At 38.0% G+C, this 27,028-nt stretch overlaps 2 protein-coding genes across 5 annotated transcripts in view; one reads left to right on the top strand and one right to left on the bottom strand.

The window, feature by feature from the left end:
• Positions 1-443: 443 nt before the first annotated feature.
• Positions 444-26,057, bottom strand: LOC110040251 (dystrophin-like). 4 transcript variants are annotated; one of them, XM_089277597.1, is made up of 25 exons: positions 25,832-26,057; positions 20,570-20,677; positions 18,571-18,632; positions 17,324-17,497; positions 16,644-16,736; positions 15,997-16,079; positions 15,492-15,575; positions 14,783-14,898; positions 14,241-14,374; positions 13,524-13,721; positions 12,561-12,662; positions 11,568-11,708; positions 10,978-11,097; positions 10,623-10,688; positions 9,292-9,510; positions 8,759-8,961; positions 7,896-7,946; positions 6,621-6,765; positions 5,892-6,073; positions 5,193-5,337; positions 4,561-4,662; positions 3,618-3,827; positions 2,959-3,141; positions 2,161-2,301; positions 444-1,465 (listed from the first exon to the last, which is right to left on the bottom strand). In XM_089277597.1, exons 2-25 carry the CDS (start codon positions 20,595-20,597, stop codon positions 1,217-1,219), a joined length of 3,231 nt encoding a protein of 1,076 aa, XP_089133723.1. In that variant the 5' UTR covers positions 20,598-20,677; positions 25,832-26,057; the 3' UTR covers positions 444-1,216. The 4 variants fall into 4 exon arrangements, with proteins under 4 accessions (XP_089133723.1, XP_020601117.1, XP_020601120.1 ...); XM_020745458.2 differs by lacking the exon at positions 25,832-26,057 and adding an exon at positions 22,936-22,951; XM_020745461.2 differs by lacking the exons at positions 9,292-9,510; positions 25,832-26,057 and having other exon boundaries at positions 20,570-20,891.
• The window catches only part of LOC110040252 (utrophin-like), a 25,906-nt gene continuing 22,042 nt past the window's right edge, over positions 23,165-27,028 (top strand). Inside the window, exon 1 of the mRNA XM_020745464.2 lies at positions 23,165-23,289. Within this exon, the coding sequence (XP_020601123.2) occupies positions 23,184-23,289 (106 nt within the window). The 5' untranslated portion in view covers positions 23,165-23,183. The remainder of the gene's footprint in view (positions 23,290-27,028) is intronic.

The raw sequence follows: 27,028 nt of genomic DNA, 5'->3' as shown, positions 1-27,028 counted from the left end.
GTAGTTTACTAAAACAGAAAAACACCAAAGATATAAAAATAAACCATAAAGAAGCACGGATGGTTAAGATGGAGAAGATTAACACGGAATACATACGACGAACATGAAAAATGTGGGCTAAACTTTTCAAGATACGAAAACGTGACGTATCTAGCTCGATAGATAAATGATATATGACCAACGAATTAAAACTTAGTTCAGTGGCATCACAGTTCCCACTGTTTACAGAAGATCCATTTTCCAAGTTGAGGGGCACATAGCCACTTCGATTTACTGTCGGATACGAGACTGCGAGCGTAAAGTACTTTGGCCAAGAATGGAATCAGGCCAACTTGCCACACAATCTAAGTACCCCGGGTGACCTTGTTCCCTTTGAAATGAGCAGGTAGAATGCATGTTTTCGCCTACAGTCTGTTACTTTGTACAGCACTAATTGCACCAAATTTTAAATGTGTACTTTATTGACAACGATGCAATATAAGACTCTACTGATGCTGATTAGTTTGCCACGGTTAATTATAAATTCTTGGATAAGCGAATTTAAATTTATTTGAGCTTTAACCGGTCTTATCGAGCCAATAGTAGCTGGTGCGCTATCAAATCATTAAAGATTCCCAATTCAGAGAATTCAGACCTATTTTGACCATCTGCGGTTTGGGTGAGGTTACACTGGAAGGTGTTTGTTCATATTCATCTAAAATGGTGGCAAAGATACAACGTAATTTACATACCTAAAAGCAGTATTGCTAGTCCTTCAGCGAACGTGAGGCTTCCGCCCCCTGCCCCTTCCCGAACACGTTTATAGAAAACAGAAAAAGCCCGGTCTGAATACGGATAATTTTCCAGACAATTATATTGTGAACGAAAAGAGCGTTTCTCCTACTATTCGATTAAACAGGACAAATTGACAAGCCACAAGCTCTGGCTACTTTCAAAACCATTTAATATAACACGGCGGAAAAAGAAATGTTTTTGTCTTGTTTTATGAACTGCTGTTTAGAATTATTGGATATGCAGAAACTCCTCTATAGCTAAGTCCCCATAGCTCTTGTAAGGAACATGTCTCAATAAGACTTTTCTCCTCTCATTTTGCTGTTTTCTAGCACTGGAGACGCTTTTCCATCTGTATGGACTAACTTGGACAAAATAGTATCCAAATAGTAACCCCCATTACCTATGATATACATCTTTGCAACAGAATTGTTACCAAAATCACTTAATTTGCCACAATGGCTTTCTTGAAGCATTTGATCAGAAAGCAGTCGTCCGGCTTGATGAATGGGTAATCTTCGTTGCGATACCTGTCTAACGCCATTGTCGCATCATTCCATCTCTTGTGGAATGGCTTGGTGACTCTTTTCATGTAATAGTCTGAAGTCTTGTCGATGTTACTGCTGAGTGCGTCTTCAAGGCGGTTGATCTCGTCGACTTTAAGTTGATTTCTCTCTTTTTCTTCACATTTCAGCTGCAAGACAACAACAGAAAACTGATTGACATCATGTTAATGATACAAGAATGGCGCATTTGCCCATTCAAACAATGGAAGGAGCTAGAACAAGGAGACAACCCTGACAAGTTTTAAAGGGTCCGTTTTGAAATAAAAACAAAATAAAAAAAAAACAAAAAAAACAAAAGTGCAACTAAAATATATGGACAAGCTCTCCAAAAATCAGAGAATCCATGCAAATCCACCATTTCCAGATACGATTATAAGTCTATGCAGCATATATTAACTATGTTATTTTTCAAATGTTTGGAAATCTCCAATACTTGGAAATCAGTGGCTTTTCAACAAAACCTTCCGTTTCGAATGAAGCCGGACCGCTAAATTAGGAATTACGTTTTCAATTAAACATTATCACAGAATTTTTATTTGTCTCATTGTTGAGTTAATTGTGGATTGTTTCGTCTCGTTGGTGAGCTTAAAATGTTCAATTACACAAGAAGCCTTTCATGTGGAAACATAAGTTTATATATTTTTAATGTCTTGTTTAGATATTTCCACTCACGATGCACGTAAACTCCTAGGCCTAGAAAACGCAACTTCCGCGTTTGGGCGACCTTTTCCAGTCAATCCTCATGATTGCCTGGATAAATTTGTCCTTCCCGCTTAGTGTTGTTTTATTATTTACTAAATAAAAAAAGGAAAGTACTTTTTACCTCAATCTTTTCTTGGATTTCCTTTTGTGGGTCATTTTGTTCACGAAGGAACTTGATAAAATCCTCTGCCTCGTCCAACCAAGCTCGAACTTCTTTCATCAAGTTTCCCATCTGTTTAACTTTGCTTTGGGCATCTTGGAGCTGCAGGGATATGTACAACAAGGAACTTTTCCATAAAGCCAGTTTTTATGTTCAACCTTACCCTTAAACCGTAGGAAATCACTGAGTAGTACTTTACTAAGGTACACAGCAGAGAAAATAACAAGCCAAAATCGATGGAACAAAAATGGTTAAGAGGGGAGTAGACTGAAACGGATTTGAGCGTTGCACGGGTGGGGAGGAAGCCTAATACAGCACTGTAGAATCCCTATTTCTTGTACTCTTAATTTCTCAAACGATTACTCGTATAAATTAGTTTCACTGACTGTAATTTTAACACCGCTACTTCCAACTTACAATACTTGAACTAACCATATCTATTCGTGATTGGTTCTTCGAGCGCCAGTTTGTCACGTTATCGGAGCGCGATCACGTGGGTGTCTAATTAAAGGTGGCCAATTACAAAAAATTGTAATCGGATACCCCGTAATTCGTACGTGTCATACAATTTAGGGAGTAATCGCGCTCGCAGTTTCGAGTCAGCCTTCCGCTTCACGCTCGTCTGATTTTGAAATTACTCACCCAATTACTCCTTTAATCTTACTCCACTCAGTCCAAGTACTATTACAAACCAACCAGATCGGGATTTTACTGTATATTTCGGTCCTTTCATAATTTAGTTCTTGTTTTATTACTAACCATTTCTTTTCTCTCCTTGACCGATTTAGTGATATCCGCCCAGCATCCATCAAAGTCATCCAGCTGATCTCGGATTCCCTTAGCAGTCGAATTGTGATAGTCAGCATCCTTGATGAGCTGTTCTCCAGTCTCGTGGAGCGAACCTAAACGCGTTCCTTGTGTCTCCATCTCGCGTTCCATTGTCTGTTAGAAAAGTAAACGTCGTTCATTGTTCATGTTTGTTACTAAATAATTAAATAGATGTTTGAATAAAATACACGACTGATGTTGAAAAGCTGATGCGAACGCCCTTCACTCTCCACGCATTTACGGTTACCACAGTGCCTGCCTATTGCAAAACAGCCATTAAATAATATTTGGGTCTTACTCGATGTCAAAAAAAAATAAATAAATAAAGAAATAAAAAAAACATGGATACCTCTTATAAGAATCGTACTAAATGGGCTTGCTTGGAGTTTGGTACATTTTAGTGGATAACTTGATATTCAAAACAAACAAATAAGCAACAATACCAGTACCAATAACAAGAGCAAACAAACTAACGAAATTGCTATTGATTTTAACAATTTCTTTGGAATTGCGTCTTCTGATCTAGGCAACAACTAAGTTAATTCGATTGTTTTTCCTGTTTTCACAGAGTAATTGTTATCATACAGTACCTCTAGCAGATTCAAATGCATTTTAACTTGTTCGTCATCTGTGATGTCAGTCTGGGCAATCACATCCAGTGTTTGCTCTTTACTTGATAGCCATGACAACAATACTGTTTCCTCTTCACGTAATTTATTCCAGTCGACAAGGGCCTGGTTCAACTTCTCTTTCCACTCCTCAGCCCATGTCCACACTGCCGCCCAGCGCTCACTCAAGACCTAACAGGACAGGAAACTGGGTTAGTTCGATTACATCACTACACAAGCAAAGTGAACTTCTCTTCAAATAGCTATATAAAAAAAGTATTCGACTCTTGGCACACAATGAATTCACGATATTCAGGGAACGATAAAGAATCCCCAGAGTGGAGAGCGTAACCATACACGATTTGCAACCACTCGTTTTAACTAAACGTTAAAGGGGCTCAGTCACGGTATTTTAAGTTATTTTGGCCACATACAAAATTAACTTTAAATGATAGGAAACCTAAAAATAACAGTTCAATAAGATAGAAAAACACCAAAAACATAATGATAAACCATAAAGGAACGAGGATGGCTAAGGATGGAGAAGATTAACACGGATTGCAAACGACGAATTTGAAAAATTTAGGCTAAACTTTTCAGTATGATTTATAATAGTCTTTTAATTGTGAAGAAATAATTTGTGGAGATAAAATGTGAGAATATTCATTACAAATGTGATATTATACAATCTCATTGGGGGGAAGTGGTTCGGAAGTTTCTGTGCGGTGGATCTTATTAACAGTACAATGTATCTCTTCCCCAGATTTTGAGTTACAGAAAGTAGCAAGAAGCGCGAAAGAAGATCTCCACTTCACGTGCAAGATTATTTTACAATAGACGACTGATTACGTGTCGGCAGAAGTTGTAAGCTTCTGGTGTTGGTAGTAACATAATTTGTTTAACCAATGTTCGGATATTGTCCTACCTTAACCCAGTCCCTGATGGTTTCATCTATAGCAGGATCTTCCAAGTCCACGTCTAAGATCATGTTCACCATGGAGTGATTTGCCAACTCCTCTTGAAATTTCTATCAAAACATCAGAAGTAGATTCATTGTCTTATTTTCAAACTTTTGGAAAGTTACTGTCTGCTAAATTTCCCATTTGATTAATATTTGTTTAGACCTAGGAATGACGTCATAAATTTCTTGAACTTTGCAATGAAGCCACTCGCCTCTGACTCATGGCTCGGTTTGGGGTTTAAACAGCTTTATTAGGATAAAATAAAATATCTGAAATACATGTATTACGCACACTAGAAAAGCTTGTAAATCATTCGCTTAACGACTCGTGATTTACAAGCTTAGCCTTTCTCGTGTTCTCTCAACATCCTGCGGGATTTTATTGCGCCGGCAAACCCCTAGAAAGAGCTATCGTTGCTTAACTAGTCCATGGAAAATAAAGTGCGGTTCATTTGTTAACATTACCCTAAATATCGAAGTTTATACAAGTATAAGTCTTTCATATCAGGATAAAAACAACGCCAGACGATTACGTCAATTAATTACATGAAGAACTTCGCATGTACAATATCATGGAGTTAAGGTCACTTTTAAACCTGATGATTGGTGACTTGCGTCTGCACTCCCTCATAAGTTGGCTCCACGTCATCGTCTAACTGCAGCCGGGACTCTGCACGGACCAGCCAATCATTCATTCGCTCCAAATGTTGTTTGAGTAAAATTATATAAAGGTCCAACAACCTGGTGCAATGAAGAATGAAATCAGAGTAAACCTTGTAAGAAAGCTAGCCTGCGTGGCAGGCCGTAGAAGGGGAGGGAAAGGGTTAAAATGAGCGCGGAAGAATAGAGCACTCCTCGAGGAGGCGTCCCTACCCTCACGCACTTCGATCGCTCGTTTTTTCCCCTTTCCTTCCCCTTCGGACACGTGCCACGCAGGCTATAAAAAAAGCCGGCTCTAAAGACGAAACATTTAGAACTCGATAGAAATTAAGAAATGGCGAGAGCTGTGCATGATGGTGGAGCAAGGAGAATTTACATTTTAATCGTTGAAGTAAACAAGTGATATTCCTTCTTTTTCTCGCAGTGTTTTCTGAAGGAGATAGATCACATTTTCGTCGTCTTTCCGTTGAGATATAGAAATACTCGCGAACGTTTGACGTTTTTACAATCCCCAACAAGTTGGGGATTGTAGAGCATTTTTCGTCCTCCCATATTTTCCACTGATGCTCTACAACCAAACAATGTTTACATAGGCCAACGAAAGAGTTCTTTAGCTAGAATAGTGCACAATTTACCTTTGATGTTCCTTGTTGATGCTGTCCTCGAGCCTTTTCAGTTTGCCTTCCGTTGCATCCATTCTATCGTTGAAGTAATCTTCGTGTGCATGGTCAAAGCATCTCTCATTTACCAGGTTCTTTCCTTCTTCTAAGACATCATAAGTCTGGGACTCGACGTACTCCAGCTCAAACATTACCTCCTTTTAAAGACAAACACAACGCTAGGTTACGTTTAAGGTGCTTAACGACCAAAGCATAATAAGTGGGTAAACTGGGTAAAGGCTTTATTTCACGAGGATGGCAGAATAACATTAAACAGATTTGTTATCACCTGGTGGCTCTCAAGTAAGTTATCAGGAATCAGTTGGGATCTCAGAGAATTCGTATTTACAACTTCAGTTTGTCTTGGTCTTGTACAAAAAATACCCACTTATACTTTCATTACAACACGGCTTGGACTGGATTAAAATAACGCGTTTTAAATGCCATGAGATCCTGCTATTTCTATTGATTTGTTTCTGCTGTTGTATTTGATTTCAGCTGTAGGCTTACAGAGGAGATAATGGTCGAGGGAATTTCTTTCTTAAATTGAAATTTATAACATACTTTTCTGTCTCATAAAAGTGACTTCTGTTCATAAAATATATGTGTCATTACTGCTGTTAAAAGCAAAGGGAAAATTTAGTACATTTAAAAGGTAACAATATTTGTACATATAAAGTAAAAGAATAAAAAATTGAGGATGACCTTATGCTGATCCAAAGCATTCTTAGTGGTCTTCAAGTCCATGGAATCCTTGTCGGAATGTTTAGAGCCGTACTCCAGATCACACAACCTCTGATCTACTCCATCTAATTTCCTCTTTAGATAATCAACGAAGTTGGTAGAGCCTCTGAAAATACACACAAGTCATAACCATCTCTTATAAATTTCAGTCAATGACTGGCACGGACTGAATCATCGAAACATTCTTCGATTGGTTTTTGCAAGGAACGTAGTTAATCTTGTTACACAGGGTTATACTGGCTCGTGCCTGTAAAATATTCTGGTGGATTGGGTTATTTGTCACGGTAATTCTGTGGATGCGAAATTGTCAGCTACCATAACAACGACGAAAGAAATTCATATTTCTACTTCTAAGAATGAACAAGGATTGAATTTTGGACAATAGCAAATTTCGGTGTGAATAGATTCCTGTAAGTGATGGACTATCGAAAACTTAGATATACAGAATACACTAGTAGCAAACATTTTGTCATTGTACTTCCACAACCTAGAGAGCACTCTACGTCTAATGTCTGAAATTACGTTCCTAGTTTCCCCTCGTAAAAGGGATGCATGGAGGTACTGTATTTCACGAGATGTTACCATATCAAGTGTACGTACTTGTAAAGAACACAATTTTCCTCTAATACAATTTTAGGAAACAAACACTAATCAACTGAATCTATGTTGACAAAAACAAATGACAAACATCTCAATTACAACATCTCCGATAAATATGAGGATTTGCATCAAGCATTGTTGCAGCTGTTTTATCACACAGGCATTATTAGTTTTATTCAGCTATGACCTCACCTGTCTTCTGTTCCTGCTTTAGTCATCAGATAGTAACCGTTAAGTTAATGGAAAGCCATGGATATTAAAGTAATTAAAGAATCGTCGGGGTTTATTCCGTTATTGAACTTAAAAATTGGGGAGAGTATTAACAGGCGGGTTAGCGGCATAGAAGCGTTATGTGCATGCTTCTGTATCTAGCTATAAAAGATAGCGACATGACAGAGGTAATGGTAACGCTAGTTCCCTTTAATCAATTTCACGTTAGTAAGTCAATCATTAAGATTAAACCAATGGGAAAGAGATACCTATCTTAATTACAGAAAAAAAAAATTCTGTTTTCTCGTTAGTTGATGCTGATTAGTGTGCATCATTTTCATCTGTGCTTTTGTGAGTGCATGCCAGTTTTGTGCTTATAATTGTCTTGTGGTACGAATTGAAAACGGAAGCAATACCTTTCCTTACCCTGTATTTTTTCTTTCTCCTCCCAAATTGATCTCAATCTGTGTCACGTATCTAAAAAGCATAATGTCAGTTTGACATGATGAAGTAACATTGGAACTGATAGACTAAATCTTTCGTAAACATATTTTTTTCTCGTCATGCTGGTCAATTTTAAATCTAAATTTTTCACGCGCTAATTTTCCTTTACTTCGCATTTTATGCGCGCTTTTCCTTCATTATTACTCCCTAAGTTAAATAGAGATTGTAGAAAAAATGCGTGTAAGCGATGGAGATGAAACGAATACGAATCGAAGTCGGGTACGCAGGGGGATTAAATACCGAGCCGTTGCAAGGAAGGAGCTGCAGGTAATAAGCCAGAGAAGAAAGCTAGCTGAGTTTCCTGACTGCGTGAACCGCAAGGACATGGAGCTACATGCACATGTTTTGTAGCTTGAAGGCGATGTACATGCAAACATAGTTAATAGAGGGAAATGGTTAGGAAACCTGGCAAAGTTCTTTGTTGTATGTTTTTGTTGGCTATTTTGGGGGTTAACCCTGTACAAAATTAAACATGGCAAAATGTAAAAGATGGTTATGTGTGCTCATACAAATAACAAACAGACGCATTGCGATTATGTAACTCATGCATAGTCTAATCAGAAACCAAAAGATGTACAGGGTCAAGCACCTTCCAACGTTAATCTTAGGCCTGTATGTTTGCTTCTTTGATATTTACCGGTCTTCCTAACTATTTCCCTAACTATGATTTAAATTTTCGGCAGTCAAAAGTTGACATGTAGTAATATGATAATATTAAAATAGATACTTTTCATTCTGTTGAGAATAGAGCCATACCTGGAGCTTCACATTGATTGAAACTTTACCTGGGAGAAGTTGAGTCATCCTTGTCATGTTTGAAATATTGAATCGGGGATTCGCCTGAATCTGGTTCATCATTCTTGTCAGGGCTAATTGAACGCCAAGAAGTTGCCTTAGCAAGTTCTGTTGTCTTTGGCGTGCCCTCACCTGAAATGCTTTCCGTGGATATCAACAAAACTTCTCTGCTGCCACTCGATCTTTTTACAACCTGAAAAGAAATGTTCGGAAATTCCAGGCAATGATATAGTCACTGGGCAAACCAAAATTGAATTTTGAATCAGTGATTTTCATGGCTCTCTTTGGTATATTTGCGTCAAAGTTATTTCCAGTGGCAATTATTCCCTCTGTGAGATGCACCTGCAGGGAACCATGGTAGTTGTATTCATCATCTTGGACTGGATGTTTGTTTAGTTGAATACAACTACCATGACCTTCTGCAGGCACGTCTCACATTCTGTATTTGAGGAACATTTCATTCTCTTCAGTGTAATGACTTTGCTGTTTCCATAGTTTACATATTTGAAAAATACAAACGTACAGTCGTTTTGATTTCTTCGTCCTTTGTTTCCTTGTTTGGTGTGACTGTTTTATTCCCAGAGCGCTGATTGGCAGCTTTGTCATCAGATTCCTGTTCTTGTCCTTTTCCAATGTTTTCTTTTACTCCAACACTATCTACTGCCTTGTATGTTCTTTTTTCCCTTGTAACATCAGTCACCGTTGTGACGTTCTCTGCACCTGCACCTGCAGCTTGAGGTGTCTGTAATTATGAAGTGGCTGTATCAAATATGGCTGCCATTTCTATTCCACTGGAACTCTGGGAGCCCGAAGTTGACCTTTTACCCCAAGTTCGGCCTCAATAAAGCTTCGTTTCCTTTTTCTCTCCCCGCAACTTTTAACTAATTATCACTTAAACGGAAGCGTGTACATTCAAGAATTTACTACCGATGTAACAAACAGCATAACGTTCATAACGTCATTTGAGAGTAACAAGTCTTTTGAATTATCACCTCAAACACGAGGTTGGTCAGGCTAATTTGAACATTGAATGAATGAATGAATGAATGCTTTATTTAACGTGGATATACGCTTAGCTTGATAGCTAGTTTACAGGTATTCCACCTAATAACTAATGAGAACCTAACAACTAAATAACGCTAATATCACAATTCATCAGGTAAAAATCACAAATTAAATACTGATTAGAACTATTCAAAACTATTATGAAAATATCACCGCCGCAGTAATACTATTAAAACTAACATTTTCAAAAGAAATTGATAATCAGCAGCCATTTATGAAAAGGGTCTATGAAAAAAGAAAAAAAAAAAACTAACCTCGCTGTATAAAGTAAGCTATTTACCCTGACACGGACACCGAAGTAACTGAGAAACGCTCAAATGCGACAATTTATTTTGTCTTATTTATATATCCTGCATATTTACAAAGATACGAATAAAGAAAAAAAAAACACTTTATTTAAGTGTCTGAGTGTTTAGCACTACTGTACTAATTGCGGCGGGAGGCTGACCAGATGGCTATTTATAATTACAAAGCTTGGAGGAGTTGATTTTGAGACCACCAAACACAAACCCATCTAGTGGCAGGAGGAAGATTTGAACCCGAGGCCACTGGGTCACAAATCCTGCGACCTAACCAATAAGCCACGCCCCCTCCATAAAATCTTTTTGATAAAAGCTAGTTGACAGTTTCTCTAGTTTTTCGAGTAACCGTCAACTAATTTCGAGCTATTCCGCGTATATTGTCTTTGTATCGAGCACTCCTACGATCGCGTGAAACGTGCCAATTCTACTATAGTTTTCTTTGTTTATTTACAAATATAATATGTATCTGAAAATCTTTGATACTGACCTCTCCCTCAACTGTGTATATAAGTTTCTTTTCTGTGTCGTAACCGTCGCGACTCTGGCTAGTGATCTGTTAGAAAAAAAACATAGCTTGAAGATACAGGTTCATGTCATCTTATGAAAGCGAGGATTCATTTCCACAAGGAAGATAAGCAGTGGAAATAATATTCATGCATATAAAATCTAAATTGCACATATTCGTATTCCCCAGGGCCCGTATGGATACCAGCATCGTTTCTGAATAGGCTTCCCTGGTTAAATAAAGTTACTTACTTACTATAAGCAAACCAAAAACCAAGCAACAGTTGGTGGAGTTGAGCCAAGTAGATTCTTAGTGCCCTAACTGAATATACCATTACCTTTTCATCGTCTCCTGTTTTTCCTTTCGTGAAGCTGTCCTGACCCTTGATTGTTACTTGGGTTCCCGTTGTGGCTTGCTTGGCTGCTGAAGCGTTTTGATTATCTTCAGAGCTGAACAACTGTTAGGTGGCAAAAGCAGAGTCAAGTTGTCTGTATCTTGCATGCTACCTTGTCCAGCTAATTATTATTCTACTAGTCTCATAGCGGTCAAAGACGCCACGCGCACATTCTTTTCAACTTTCTCCAAGTTTTAAGCCCAATTTCAAAAAGCTCGACTAAAATAGCAAGCTTTGTAGCTGCACATGTATAGGAAATTTAGCAGTTGCTATCCACTTAGTTTACGGTTGGTGTTTTGGCTTACCGCTGCTCTTTTTATAACGTTTCATACAAATATTGCAAATGCTCCGTTCAAACTCAGTCGAAACTAGGAAGTGGCGTTGGAGGTTTGTGTCTGATCGCTGTAAAACTATCATAGTCCAGAGAGATGTTTTGATTGAATTTTAGGTCGCTTGCATATCTTTATTTTGTGATTATTCCGAGAAAGAAGTAAGAAATGCGAGGTGAATTGCAGATTGAAACAAACATATACCTCGTTGGTAGTCTGTGTGGACGTGACATAGTCATCTGTTGTTGTGATACTTCGTTGTATCGTTGTTACAGTGTACGCGTACGATTCTTTTCCTGACCTTTCAGGAGATGATGTGAACTTTAAAGGCTCCTCCATAAGCTCCTACAAAAGGAAGGTTAGGCGGTAGAGAAATGGAGAAAATGAAAATGCATAAAGTCACTATTGACTTTAACAATATGTTCAAATCAGCAATTTCAATACACACACGAGGATGATCTGTTACATTGCAGATCAAAGGACCATTTCAATCCTGTATGCGTTTGGCAAAAAAAACATTATTTCCATACACAGCACATGCATTATGATTTCAGGGCTTGATTCGAAACTTAAATTATTAAAGCTATTCAATCATTTTATACCTGTTACACGAGAACGGGGGAAAATTATTGGACCAAAAATAGACCTGATCTAGAAAATCGTCAAACGTCCTTGCTGAACTTATAGTGTATAACTTGGGACTTCAGTTAAATCATTAAAGTACAGGCCTGCTTGCCAGCCACGTGACCAGCACACTCGTCATAATAAGAAGCGAATTTGAAAGCCCAATGTAATGCTTATTCATTGCAAGTTAAACGCAGGTTGTCAGATAACTCTAAAGGCTTCCACGGAAATATCGTCAACTTGGATGAGGGAGTCAGGGAGAAATAATACCTGAATGATGACCAAACTTAGACTATCGACCTCTAGTTGAACTGAACTCGGAAACGATAGTCTTAGATCGTGTTGTGGTAAGTTAATGCTTGTTTTGTGAATCGTGATTTCATGATTATCTTGGGTGATTGCTTGCAAGGTAAACATGAAACGTGAATTTCTATTTTCGTGATTTAAGGGGAGGAAGGGAGGGAGGAAATTCTTTTTCGCAAAGCGTTATAGAATAAGACAAATTGAAACAGCGTAGCAGCATGTATGAGCAGCAGCACCGACAGAGAAGGATAATTTAAAGATTCAGGCTACCTTAGTTTCCGAATCCTTGAAGGTTGGACTTGAAGCTGAGGAGGAACTTCTAGAAGAACTTGAAGTAGGTTTTCGAAACGGAGACACGACAAAAGCTTTTCGCTGAAAATATGGAAAGAAAGAGAAAGAATGAATCCGAGCATTGCTTCTGGGCTTGGAAACAGCCGAGGTCAGTTGTTTATTGCGTTTAATTTATTTAATCTAAACGTGAATGATTTTGACATGAAAAAAAGAGAGGCGACTGTTGATCAAGCGAATATATTTGCAGTAAAATGCTTCAGTATAGATTACCACATAAGCCACACACAAGTACGCATTGCGAATAAGTAAAATGCTTCAGTAGTGAGCAACAATTATTTTCCAGTCATCAGCTCAGTATTTTGTGACAACTGAGGTCAATTGACATCGGATCCAACATGTTCTTACTTAATTTGGCAACAACAGTATTGCGCAAGAACCCTTAAAAAAATGAAGATTTTGTTTCTGCTTGTAGAAGCTAAGTTTTTTTCTCCACTTAGGAATTGACAGACGGATTATTCGAAGTAATCAAGAAATCTGCTTTTTAAAGAGTGTTAAATAATCGGCCAAATATAGGCCGAAATGTCAAATGCAAAGGACTAGGATTTTAATTTTAAAGCACTGAAAAACAAAGTCTTGAAGTTGAAGTAAAAATAGTCTGGAGGTCGCGGGTTCAAGCCCTGCTCTGGCCACTTCGCTTGGGTTGTTTCTCGGTAGACCCTAGTTCAACTCCTCGGTCATGCTTGTAAATACCCCACTACTGCTCTGCTTCCCGCCAATTTGGTTTTTTTTAACCTATTATGTTTAGGAGATATATGTGTTTCTTCCAGTTTAAGTGGTATGCCTGTGAACTAGCTAGGCGTGGCGAAGCGCATTGACCACTATAAACAACAACAACAACATTTGAACAACATTTTTTACTATCATCCCATTTCCATGTCCTACCTCTGAAATTTGGATCTCTGTAGGAAAGCCTTGAATATTAAAAACTCGCTCATGCCCCACTTCCTTGTTTATGTTGCTGTCATGGAACACTCCATCGTTCCTTTCTTCACGTGTTGTGGTAAAGGTTTTAACGTCGTACGTGGCGCCACTTGATCGCGAGCTCTCGAAACTGGTAGAAGTAGTCTCGACTTCATATTCCTGGCCAAAAGAGTCCAGGTGAAAACAATGAATGATGTACTTTAATTAACCTAAGATGCCAGCCCGATTTTTGGAACCGGTTAGGGAACAGAAAAATCGAGAGCGCTCAAAAATGAGAGTTAGGCTCTCAAGTAACTATTCGCCAATCGGAAAACAAAAACAAAAAAGAAAAAGAAAAAAAGATGGAGGGCTCGAAAAATCGGGCTGTATATTGATACAATAATAATATTAGTTAGTATAAAACGTACGTACTTTGCAAACTAAAACTAGAATTAGCTAGCTACTATACCATCGCGAAAAAAGTCAGTTTTGCTATTTTGTCATTTGGCCTTTAATACCATATCTACATATGCACCTAAAGGGCTATTCCACACAAAGCTTAGCGAAGAATCTTTACTGTGGTGACAAAACTAATTCTCGTGAAATTTCAGTTGTAATCGAGTAACAGTGGACAGCTCTAAGAGCTTAGGAATGCTATCTATCAATGATACTGTAAAGTTATTTTAGGAAGCCACTTACCCTTCTCGTAACCCCGGAGAGTGATCCTTCTTTCCTCGAGACTTCAACGCAGCATGCGTATTTCTCCACAGATTGATACAAATATGATAAGAACAGCGTTATCATATTCTTATCCGGTGAGTCCGTACCAATATCTTGTAACAAACAGGATACAACAAGCCCATGTTATGGTACTTAAAATATATAAAGCATGTAAATTGCCACATAGTATTTGTACTGGTTATTTCCCAGGATATAGGGCAATAACCCGCATTAACTAAAAGTATAATTGAACATTCCTTCTGCAAATGGAAACGAATTAAGAACATTTCTTTTTGACGCCCTTAGTACGATTTGTAGAGTTTTTCTTTTATTATTGATTATTGTTCTTTATCTTAGCTGTTATTTCTTTTTTTAATTGACAATAAAGGAAAATAAACAGAAATAAAAGGGGAAGCTATACAAATATCACTAGTGGTGTGAAAAAGAAATGAAATGATGAGGCTTAATAACTTAAGTCATCGTCTTTCACTTTAAGTGTGATGTCAATCGTTTTTCCTTACCTTTGGATTCGAAAAGGGGTGGTACACCATATGAGGTGGTTGCCAGATTAAATGCATGCGTAACTCGCTTCTCGAGATAATCGGCACTGATTGCATCAAAATCGAACAAGGAGGGGCTGGAAATTAAGGTCAATAAGCGCGATAAATACATTGTAACAAGAACATTCACTAGGTGTATTTCTCGTAGGCAGCCACAAGTATATATAACAAGTTTTCTTTCTGACTTCATACAAACCTTTGCCTTTACAAATCCCAGGGAATTTTGATAAAAACCTCAATTAATAAGTCCTTACTTAAATCCAACTACTGAAAAAGTGAAAATGACTACTGAAACTGAGGGATAGTACCAGAGAAATATGCCCAAACCTAAACCAAAATGGTGGAGGCGCGGTTGCCTCAAGATCAAGCGGTCAGAGTTAGAGTCCTGGCCGGAGACATTGTGTTGTGTTCTTGGGCAAAACACTTTGCTATCAAAGTGCTTCTCTCCACCAAGAGGTATAAATGGGTACCGGCGAATTTAATGCTGGGGGGTAACCCTGTGATGGACTCGCATCCTATCCGGGGGAGCTGAATAGAAATACTCTTAATCGCTTCGTGCTACTGACACCGGAGATAGGGGCTAGTCGATTGGGTCATCTGGCTCGTATGGAGACTTTACTTTTATTTTATACCAATATATATGCATGATTTCACCGAATAACAAACTTACTTGAAGGAATGAAGAAGCGCATTGAACGCTACACCATCGAGCCAGCTGCTAGTTAAGTTAGACACACTGACTTTCTCTTTGTATCTAGTGGAGGCAAGACCGCAATGATCGATGAATTAATGTCGAGAGTTTTAGGTAAATGTTACTTTAAGGGCTGTGGCAAATAATGCTTAAAGAGTGTTGTAACACCAGTGAGCCTTGTTTTGCGTCTTGTAAAGCAGAAAACACACGTTAAAGGAGGTTCCCTATTTAATGAATGATTTTAGGGACGAACTATTGGTAAAAATAGCGCAGGAATTCTCAAGCAGTACCCATATTTTTCGGTTCAAATTTTCATGCATATTTTTTTGTTTTGTTTTTCGATAAGATATTATATATGAACTTTTTTTCTCTTGATGGTTGAAATCTGCTACGTATCATTCGATGAAGGAATTGATTTTTTTTTTCTTTAAACACACAGTCAATTAAATCTTAATCCACTGTCCTATCAATGGCATCTACTCACCCTTTTAGGCGATCCTGACACCAAGCTAACAGCTTTTTGTCCACCCCATAATCCGTTAGAGCAGGCTGGATTGTCTCAGTGACCTATACAAAGAACATTTACTTTACAGTCAAGCCAAGTGAAGCGTACCCCTCAAGATTACATTAAAGAATTGATTATTTGAATATTGATCCCGCTAGTCGTTTCAAGTATGTATTAATGGATTGATTATCGCTACTTGTTCCAAGAATACGGCGAAAAATAATGGGTTTATGTTAAAAAAAAAAAAATCAATTTGATATTGATTTTGAAATGACTAACGAGGTTAATGTTCAAATAATTAATTCATTATTGCATTCTTGAAACTTCTAGCGGGTTCAATGTTCAAATAATCAATTCATTAAGGTAATCTTGGGAGTACGTTTCACTTGGTTTGACTGTAATATTTGAATTCATAACTTACTTATCAACTGATGAAATAAGCAACATGCAGATTCCGCCAATCGCCCATGGGTCTTCCCGGACGATTCCCTTGATCCTTTTTAACCAAATATTAGCCAAATCTTTGAGTTTCACGCAATATTTGTGGCTTTCCATGCGATCAAAATTTCTGGAAACTTTGGCACGGGTGAGAAAGGTTCGGAAATAAGACAAACTCACAGTAATACCTGAAATTGTAGGATAATACTCCATATCAAGCTTAAAGAGGCTCGCTGAACTCCAGCCACTATGTCGCTGTCAATAACACCAGCTGTTCGAACCTAGACATGAATAAAAAGATTTCAAATTGGGTACATTGTAATGGCTTTTAGTATCACCCAACTAGTGGACTAATGCAAATCCTGCACTCTAATTGGCTACGCTACTAGAGGACTATTAGTAACAGTCCTCGAGTAGCGAAATTGGCGCAATCGAGCGTGACGCTTTCTTTCGTTTTATTCCCAAATAAATATTTCTTCAACTTACATTTGCTAACTTTGTTATTGCCTTTTCTGTCCGACTAGTTGGGTGACACTAAAACAGTTAGACCCTTCGACCTCAAGGGCCACGGGTCCAATTGTTAAATAGCCATCGCAAGTCAACGCAAGGCCTGGCCAAACGGAGTTGCAATTAGACCCAAGTTTTCAACTTGTGTCTACTTGCGAGTCCGTTTGTAATAGCATTATTTATTATCAGGAGATAAACTAGAAAAGGATCACCTCTTTTATCTCCTTTTCACTTTCCTATGGATTTGTGAATAAACAGTTATTATTATTATTATTATTATTATTATTATTATTATTATTAACTTAATTTAGGTCCTTGGTGGACTAAATTAAGATCTGTTGTAATTGAGACACATATGTACCTTGCTTCTGGCCAGAATTCGCATAGCCTCCTGAACATTTTTGATGTAGCTAATGCGATTTTTCTTCGTCTCTCTTGAAACTTTAATTCCGAGAAGCACTTCAACAAGAGTAAGCAGTATCTGTCCATCTTTGAGTTCATCGGTAAGGTCAGTGACTTTAACAGGAGGGTTTGCCTTCATAAGAGAAAAAAATTGAAAGGTGCTGAGTTTGGTTACAGTAACTGGTTAAGATTTCGCAGAGTCAGTGAAAATTAGGGTGCGTTCCTTTGGGGAGCCTGGATCAGGTTCAGTGATCCAAGATCACTCGGATCAGGGTGCAGCAAATGGGCCGATAAATCCGTGACCAGAGTGATTCACCAGTTCCTTTAATGTACCATGATCCGTGTGATCATTATCCTGATCCAGGTCATCCCAAATGAAGTCATCCAAATTTATTAAGACATAGTTAGGTAACTGTTATTGACCACGCATGAGGTGCAGATTTAGAAATATTATGGTTGACCAAGTCGAGGTTTACTTTAGAAAAAATCATAATATTTCACCTGAACAAGACAAACTTGTTGGTGAATAGGATTTTAATTATTTATATTTATTTTCTTGACGTTCGTTGACACAGGCAGTTTGTATCGCATTTTTGATGAAATTTTTGTCGTTTGAAGTAGCAATTTTGAATCGTGCACGTAAATAAACAATTATTTCAGTAAGATTTGCCGCACATTTCTAGCATTTCATGAACGACTATAAATTTGTAGGCCACCTGGGCTCACTCAAGTCCCCCTTGATCTTATTCTTGTCCCTTTTTCTGTAAAGAAGAAAAAGAGAAAAAAAAAATGGTGCAAGCAGAAAGAAAAATGCTGAAAATCGGGATTATTTCGCTATGAATGTGAAAGATATTTACTCGGTTTCGGCAAACTCATTTTCAGACGATTGAAATATTTATGGAAACTCTCCTTATATTAGGAATAAAAGTACCCTTGTGACTGATTCTAGCTGAAGAATTCAGAGTTGAAATAGTGCAGTGTTGCTATGGTAATTGCCTCCTTAATTCTTCTGCACTGTCTACATGATAGTATATTGTTATTGTAAAGAGAATAAGGAATTGATCAATGTGTTGCTATGGTGATTGCCTCCTTAATTATTCTGCCCTGTTTACATGATAGTATATTGTTATTGTAAAATGAATCAGAATAATTGACCAATGTTTTGCAACAAGAGTTGTAAGGTTGACAATAAGCGTTAATTCTTACTTTTGCCAGCTGTAGGTTAATCCATCGAGTGAAAACCTTCTGGTGCCTGTCCATTTGATCAGCTGTAAGAAAAAAATAATAAAAAATAAATAAACAAATAAATAAACAATTCACGCTTGAGGACGTCTGAAAAAGTGCTGGTGGAAGCTCGAGCGAACCCGAACCCGAGTGCGTCCATCAGTTTTTCCAGATCTCGATAGTGCATTATTTTCTTAGAAAACCTAGGATCATTATTTTCTATTTGGCTTAGAATATAGCATGAAAAAGCGAAAATATCTACAACTGAGAAGGAGCGGTGATTATGCTGGCAACACAACATCCGGGACATACGTGCTCCATGGTTTGCAGCCAGTGTGCTTCTATTTAACAATCAGATTATGAACTTGATATTTCTGATAGGTGATAGTTGAATCGGTCTTCGGCATCATTTACTATGTGCTAAACAATTAGATTATGAGTTCGAGATTTCTATCGCGCGATAGAAATCGAGAGCGAACAATCTAATTGTTTTAGTATAAATCTACTGGTCGTTCAAAACTTAATCTAAATCCTCTTCACAGACACTTTGAAAACGCCAAGAAGCGGCCGTCACTTTGTTAACAAGGACACACTGCTCCGCTACTAACTATCTATCACAGAATAGATAGTGAGTAGCGTAGCCAATCAGAGATCGGCATTCGTGATAGAACGCTAGTAGATTTATACTAAAGCCTTATAGAAATCGAAAGCGAATAATCTAATTGTTTTAGCGAATGTACAAGTAACTTTTTAAGATTTAAAGAAGGGAGGATTGCTCACAGGGAGGGCCAGAAGACTTGTCATTAAAATGAGGCCATGTCGTATAATCAGTTTTTATTTCTCTTAACTGCTTACGCTCCACAGAAAACTGAGTAGGACCATTTCTGAGAGTGTCACGGGAGGCCAATGACTGTTTTGTTTAACTCAATCGATTGCACGAGTGTTCAACTGTTCAAGTAAAGGGTTTGCATCTCGAGTACCATGCTCAAGGATTGGCGGATTTTATCACGATGATTATTTTAAATCAGTATAATTAATGCTGGAGCGATGAACTGTGAAATTTATTGACCAAATACTTGCGTTATTTCTCCTGCATATTTTCCAATGAAACGCACACATTTTCCTTATATATAAGCTAGTTTTTTTTCCTTAACGACTAGGGTGCATAATAAACCTACATACAACACACCACAGTTCAGGCAATAAGAAATTTATAAGACAGCAAACTTTTGATCGATGTTACCTATAGATGGTAGTCGCTGTAATGGGATGAATTGAGAGAGCAGAACTGTATCTGTTACTCAAAATACTTTCTATTGATATACTTAATTTTTTTTTCAAAACCGGGAGAGGCAAAAAAAAAAATGCCAACAAGCGGTCTAGTGATGTTTTGCTCTTGAGCATGAAATGATAATCAGTCAAATCTTTCTCGTCTATTTATGTTCCGTTTCAGTTGCCATAAACAGTAGACGTTGTCAAAAAGAACAAAAGAGTTGGTATTAGGCGCGTTTTTATATGCATGTTGACGTACTGGATATAAATTTTGAATATCTTTAAACATCTCAGCTGCTGTGTTACTTAAAATAGACGTAATTTCGAAATGATTATAGATTGATTATAGTTAAGACCGCGCAAACTTTGGTTGGATTAATTCATTTTCACGACTTAAGCTAAATACATTTAAACTCAGATCTTTGCATTCAATGGGAACTGGCGACAAAATAGCCTTTCCTCTAAATATATGTCTTCATCTTAAAGGTAACACCTCGACACTGCTAAAACTAAACCATTTTGCCACTGAAAGTTTTAAATCCAAACTAAACAAGCTTGCATTGCTAAGGATTTTGTTAAGTTTTATTCAACTTTCAAAGTTTACCTGATTCTCATGCAAATTATTCCAGCTTGATCAACGATCGAAACAAATAGTCCTTCCTAAGATTTTATCTACTTTGCTTTTTGCACAACACTTATCAAGTCTTACCTCTCATGGAGATGTATTCTGTATTCATGTTTGTTCACGTTCAGTATGGGAGCACAAAACTCTTCCAAGCACTGCGTCTTAGTCAACTTCCACAATCGCGTCTACCGTCTGAAAGAAAAGGGTGATCGGAGAGCTTTAGGCCAATGTACCCAACTTGGTAACCTTGTCTGCGTTTCCTCTGAGCAAGACTCTCCAGCAACCCTTCTTTTAACCCTTCGTGAGAATGTTCTGCCTGGCTACGAAGAGTTTGTGTTGTTAATTTCTGCTTTGTATACTCGGCATGCAATCATGATTGGCAAACTGTCACGCAACGCTGACTATTGCCCAATTATATGTCAAACGATGGAAACTCAATTAATGACAAACGGCTTGCAAAATATATAGATGTTTTGTCTTTAAGAAAAAATGCAAGCCTTTTCAAAACAAAGCTCAAAACATATATCTTTAAGACTAATTGGCACTACATTTCTTTCAACGCTAAAGGTATCAGTCTGATAATTTGGTGCTTAGTTTGACTACTTGAGGCCAATACACTCTTCTCATTTTTCTTTGTTTTCGTCGTGGACGTTGATATTGCAAGGAGATCACTTTTGGCAGGTATTTTGGGACCAAAAGCACCCTTGGCTGTTAATAAAATTATGTAGATACACATCCTTGGCAAATTGTTTGGATGCTTTCTTAATACATTTTGTTTATTTAAGTGCACTAGGCCCGATTCACAAGCTGCATTGCATGCTGGGGGAAATAGGCCGGGGTGAACTCAAAGAAGTGGTGGAAATTAAAACAGCCAGGCCAAACGTACGTTTCCATATCTGTTGGAAACCCGTCAACTGAATTTGCGCAATAAAACAGCACATCGACATTTTCCTTGACAGTTTTGCTTTTCTTTCTGTCTTTTGGTGGCCAATATCTGCTCAGAAACTGAAAATTTGACACTTAAAAGTAACAAAACGTCAATTTACCGTAGCATGTTTACCCAATGGTTTAACCATTGCGTGTTTGAAAATGAAAAATGAAAATAAAAAAATAAATAAATAAATAAAAATAAAAATAAAATAAAATAAAATAAAAAAGAAAGAAAACAAGCGCGGAAACTGTTTTTGTTACCGAATTCGACCAAAAATACCGGTTCTAAAGCAATTGATTCTGCTTTTCTCATCTTAATTTGCCAACCAACCAGTTTTTTTTTTTTTGCGGCGCAATATGCTTTCTACTTGATGAATACATCATTAGCAATTCTTATATGTTCTGAAGTAGGTCCAACTTGTTAGGAAAAGTGTCACAACAATGATACATCGGTTAATCTCGCATCTTGTACCTAGTCCTCAGCCGGTTCCTGAATGTGAACAATTTGGACCATGTGGACTGGTGACTACAAAATATCAAACGTTCAGCCGACTACATGCTTGCTCACAACCGGCGATATGATCTGTTGTGAAACTTCCTACAGCAAAAAATCGGCTAAAGAAACTCCATAAACCGGATGATTCTCGACCAGTAAAAAAAGGAAAAGGTTTTGTCTAAAAAAAGTAAATATTTTACTTTCGGGCTGTTCAGATTATACTGACTTTGTGTTTTTAACAGTATCAGTCGCGCGGAAGATTTCAGGGTCGGAAATATCATTTGCTTAATCTTAATCTTGCAAAAATAGACCCATTCACATGGAAGTGGGAACCTCGGGCAGGCGATTTCACCTCCAAAACCGCCAATACGCCGATGAAATTGACAATTTAAGCGTGGAATCTTATAGTCAGGCTAACCAGCGGAATCAAGCTAAATTGTTGCCTGGAACAACGACATTGAAGCGAAAAGCAGCTTCATCGGAACAGACGTTTTGGACGCATTTTGGACCTCACCCCGCGTCACCGGGGTTGCACGTGAAGACAAGTATTTCTTTACCACGGGTAGGTGAGGTACCTCACCTCACTGGGGTTCCCCGCTTTCCCCGCTTTAGTGCTACCCTCTTTAAATAAAGTCTCTACTTACTTACTTACTTACTTGCTTCCATATGAACAGGCCCTTACAAGGGCTGGATAAGTGACAATTAAACCGCAAATTCGAGGCTTCTGTCCACTGATATTTGGCGACGTGCTTAGCCCGAGTTAGGTATCAAAGTCGGTAGAGACCCTTAAAGTGAGCTGTTAACTTGTTTCGGAATGAGCCACTGACTTATTTATCGATCGAGCAGAAACTTGACAAAAACGCCAAGTTAATGCCATTTTTCAAAGACTGGCGAGATCCGGTGCCGTAATAATAAAACCGCCCATGTATAGCCAATCAGACCGTGGCTGCTCGTTTACCTGATAGTCGGTTATAAAAGTGATCTATTTGATAAACCGTCAAAACAAATTATACTGTGCACTTACTTGAGAGCTGAAATCACCGCAAAGGAATTTTATCGTCATGTACGGATCAAACGGAGGAAATTTGTGCTCTATGAAAATAAATTCAAATGCTATGGCAACCTCACATTTGTAAAAATATTATCAGAGTATACGTACTTCAAGAATTAAAGATTGACAGGTCTATCACTGACGTAAAGAGGAAACAAAATTAAGTCAGCTTGCCTACACATGTGTCATTCACCAAAACCGGCTCAGGACACAGTTGCAAGATGGCGTATGAAACTTCAATTTACAGAGAGGTGATTCAGGAAAAACAAAAACACTATGAAATCAGTGTTCATTTGCAAAAATATAAAAGCGACGTTTTGTCAAAAGGTAAGTGCAACGACCATCAACTTTCTGATGAAACTTTAGAAAACGTACTGTGACGGAATAGTAGAAATGGATTTAATGGATAATTCTTTTGCTGAATGATCGACTATTTTGATAATGTTTGGGTTTCATCAATGAATAGCTTCTTCGGCCAATACCTGGTTTGACAAAAGGCTTACAGTCTAGGTCACTCTTAAAACTACATTGAACACGCCTATATTTCCACAATTCAACAGAAAGAAATGGAGAAAAGGATATAATTTCTCCAACCGAAAGGTTAACTCATGCACTTCAGATACAAAAATAGTAAACAAAAAACAAGTAGAAATCCTAATTTTGTTGATATTTGTGAGTGGAAATATTCAAGTCAGTTTCATCATGCAGCGCAACGTGACTGAACAAAATTCTGACAAAGATGACATTTATTTGGGTGGTTCTTTCCAATCGGGAGACACTGTTGTATGAATTTAATTTTGAAAGCATAGGCCGCTGCTTTTGATGAATACGAATAAATTTCACTTTTAATCCACTTTAAAAGCATCAATGGCATTCTCTACAGCGGACTTTACTTCTGAAATTTTTTGATTTAGGGTCGGTTAGCAGATAATTCTCCATTTGTGAAAATCCTTTAGCGCGGGTGATTTGTGAAGCGTAAGTGGCGAGCACGGAGCGCAGCTGTACTGCGGGCTGAGTTACAGATGGAAATTTCCAGTTGAAGTGTAACTGGAGAGCTGCAATAGAGCTTTTTCATTCACGCAAATTTTTGGAACAAAAGGAAAGTGTTTAAGAATGAAAATAGCTCAACTCGCACAGTATTGGTGTTCTGCGCTAAAAATGGCTGCTATTTCATTGTTTAACCAATTTGGCTGCCCTATCGTCATGTAAAAACGCTCTATAATTTTTAAGGTGATATATAGATATGTTTAACGCACATTGGATTCTTGCAGTGGAGTGAGAAATGGCTAGAGAGCCAATAGCAATGCAAACATGTTAAACTTCCTGGAGATAAATTCGCCAAAGGCTTTGTTACGTAATCATGGAGATTTACGCTGCAAAATTCTGCTCTTACAGCTTCTATGCAAACTAACGCTACGCATGCTCGGTGTAATCTATTAAATGGAGGTCTTTTCTTATGGTTTGCGCCGTAACCCTCGGTCAAGGTCATGATGACGCATGTGATTGCAGCGTTCGTGACTTATCCCTAATCCAGGAGCCGGTAATTACGTACCACTGGACGTTATTGCTTGAGGAGAAAATAAGATTAGTGAATGTTCTAATTATTTGTTATTCAGCGTGTTTTTCCAACGCCACCGACACATCCATATTGTTGTTAAACAGAGAAAAACGGCGAAATGATCACATCCCGGTTGATCGTGAATAGATCTTTTTCATAGGGAAACTTAGAATTTTCTTTGCCAAAATTTGTTTACTTCTCCTGTTTGCATGTGTGAAAATTGATTTTGTGCCCTAGTTGGAAGAATCGTGTGCTGAGCTAAGCAATAAATTGCTAATGCTACAAACTTGAAACTCAGAACAGTCAGCCATTTTCTTTATTCTTACAACTCGAGGCATACAGCGGGAGAGCTAAAATTTGCCACCTTTCATTAACCATATTGGTCACATTTTCCCATGGTTGGCATTCTTAACCGGAGACCATGTAAATGACGTCCATAAATTTTCAAGTTTACCGATGGATTAAAAAAAGTTAGAACTAGGTAGAAATGTAGAGGAAATAAGTATGCTTAAGTCGAAAATAAAAAGGTGTTTGGAGAGAAGGAAGCCGAGAACCTGAATTGGGTGGGGATAAAGATGTATTTTTTAACCGAGACTTGGTTCAAGCCCCGGGGGGAGCACTGCCATATATGGGCTATATAGGCAAGTGCCGCTGTGAAGGGTATGGTTTTCAAGCAGTTTACTCTAGGATAGGGTATATAAATCAGAGGTTTTGGGTCTAGAACAGGGTATCATTTTTCACAAAACTGACTAGTTGGTTGAAGATTTTATCTAGACTAAGGAACCCAGGAATTGTCACTATCAAATCGGCAAGTTTAAATTTACGCAAATCAGCCTCAACAGTGTCGATAGATGGGGGGATTTGGGAAGTTTACTCTAGTATACGGTAGCAAAATTCAGCTGAACTAGCTCTGGTATAGGCTAAGGGTTCCTGGGTCCCAGCGGCACATCCCCACCAAGAAATTCCCAAAATACCTCCCCCGGGATTCAAGCTTCCTCAAAAACAAATTTTTTAAAAGTTGTAGAAACCCTAACTTTTTTTATGCCTGAACGAAAATACGGTATTTAAAATATAACTAGTCTTCTATATGTGCTCTGTAGTGCAACGTGACTGAGCAAAATACTGATAATTCATATAATTATTCGAGCTGGTTATTTCCAATCGTGAGGCACTTGCATAAATTTAACTTTAAAAGCACACCACTGCTTTAAAAAAATTAAGAATGTATTCCACTTTTTATCCAGTTGAATAGAATTAACTACATTATCTACAGCTAGCTTTGCTTCTTAAAGGTGATTATAGGGTGGGTACCTGGAGTACGTTGGCGCGCAATTCTCTTTTTGTCGGAATCCTGTAGAACGGGCGGTCTAGATGAGGCGAGGTTCGACGTACAAAGCGTAAGCGGTGAGCACGGAGGGCAGGACTTCGAGCCTCGTTGCCGATGGAGTTTTCAAAACTGGCCTGCAGTTGAAGAGCAACAATTAGCAAGGCGACATATAGTTATACTTATCGCAAAATAGATTGTTTTGAAATGGAAGAAAAAAATAACGGAAAGGTAAGAACAAAACAAAAATGTCAAACCGTCTTCCTGGGGATAATGTCTCTTTAGGTAACCATGGAGATAATTTACACTCCAAAATTCTGCTATTACGGGCTCTATGCAAACTAGCAATACGTCTGCTCGGTGCAATCTATTTAACGGAAGTCATATTTACATGGTTTGCGTCGTAACCCTTGAGAGCCATGCATGATGACGCATGTGATCGCACGAGTTCGTGACTCATCCTCAATTTAGGAGCTGGTAATTGAATACAACTAACGTTATTGCCTGAAGCCAATCTATATGTTAGTGAATATTTTAATCATTCTAATCTCTGTGTGTTTTCCAATGCCACTGACCCACCCACATTGTTGTTAAATAGTGGAATAATTAAGACCCGGTTGATCGTGAATGAGCTTCTTTTATGAGGAAAATTAGAATTTCTATGCTAAAATTTGCTTTATTTCTCGCTCTCTTTCACGTGTGTGTGAATATTGATTTGGTGTCTTTGTCTGGAGAATCGTGTTTAAAAGAAATGTTCAAAAAATGTTGTTGTTTATAGTGGTCAATGCGCTTAGCTACACAGATAGTTCACAGGCATGTCAGTTAAACTGAAGGAAACAAATATATCAACTGCACTTAAAAACCCCAGCTGGTGGGAGGCAAACCAGCATGACCGAGGAGTTGAACCAGAGTTTACCGAGAAGCAGCTCCAACTAAGTAGATTTCTGGCGCCCAAGCCACTCGGCCAGACTGCCTCAATGTGTTGAGCCAAGTAACAAATTGCTAATTATATAACGCAAAACAGTAATTAAAACTTGAGACAAGTTTTGGACTTTTAACATATTCACCAATGACTTAATTTAAAAACAAGGCTGCGTGTCCAAGCCAAAATTAAAAATGCAGAGAAAAATTAGTATGCTAAATGGGAAAGGTGTTTGGGAAGAAGATAGCCGAGTAGGACTGGA

The sequence above is a fragment of the Orbicella faveolata genome, unplaced genomic scaffold (genome assembly GCF_042242905.1).
Source record: "Orbicella faveolata isolate gen_17 unplaced genomic scaffold, um_ofav_v1 contig_12, whole genome shotgun sequence".
NCBI lineage: Eukaryota > Metazoa > Cnidaria > Anthozoa > Scleractinia > Merulinidae > Orbicella > Orbicella faveolata.
Note: the sequence above shows the minus strand (reverse complement) of the source record. Positions and strands in the feature narration are given on the sequence as shown.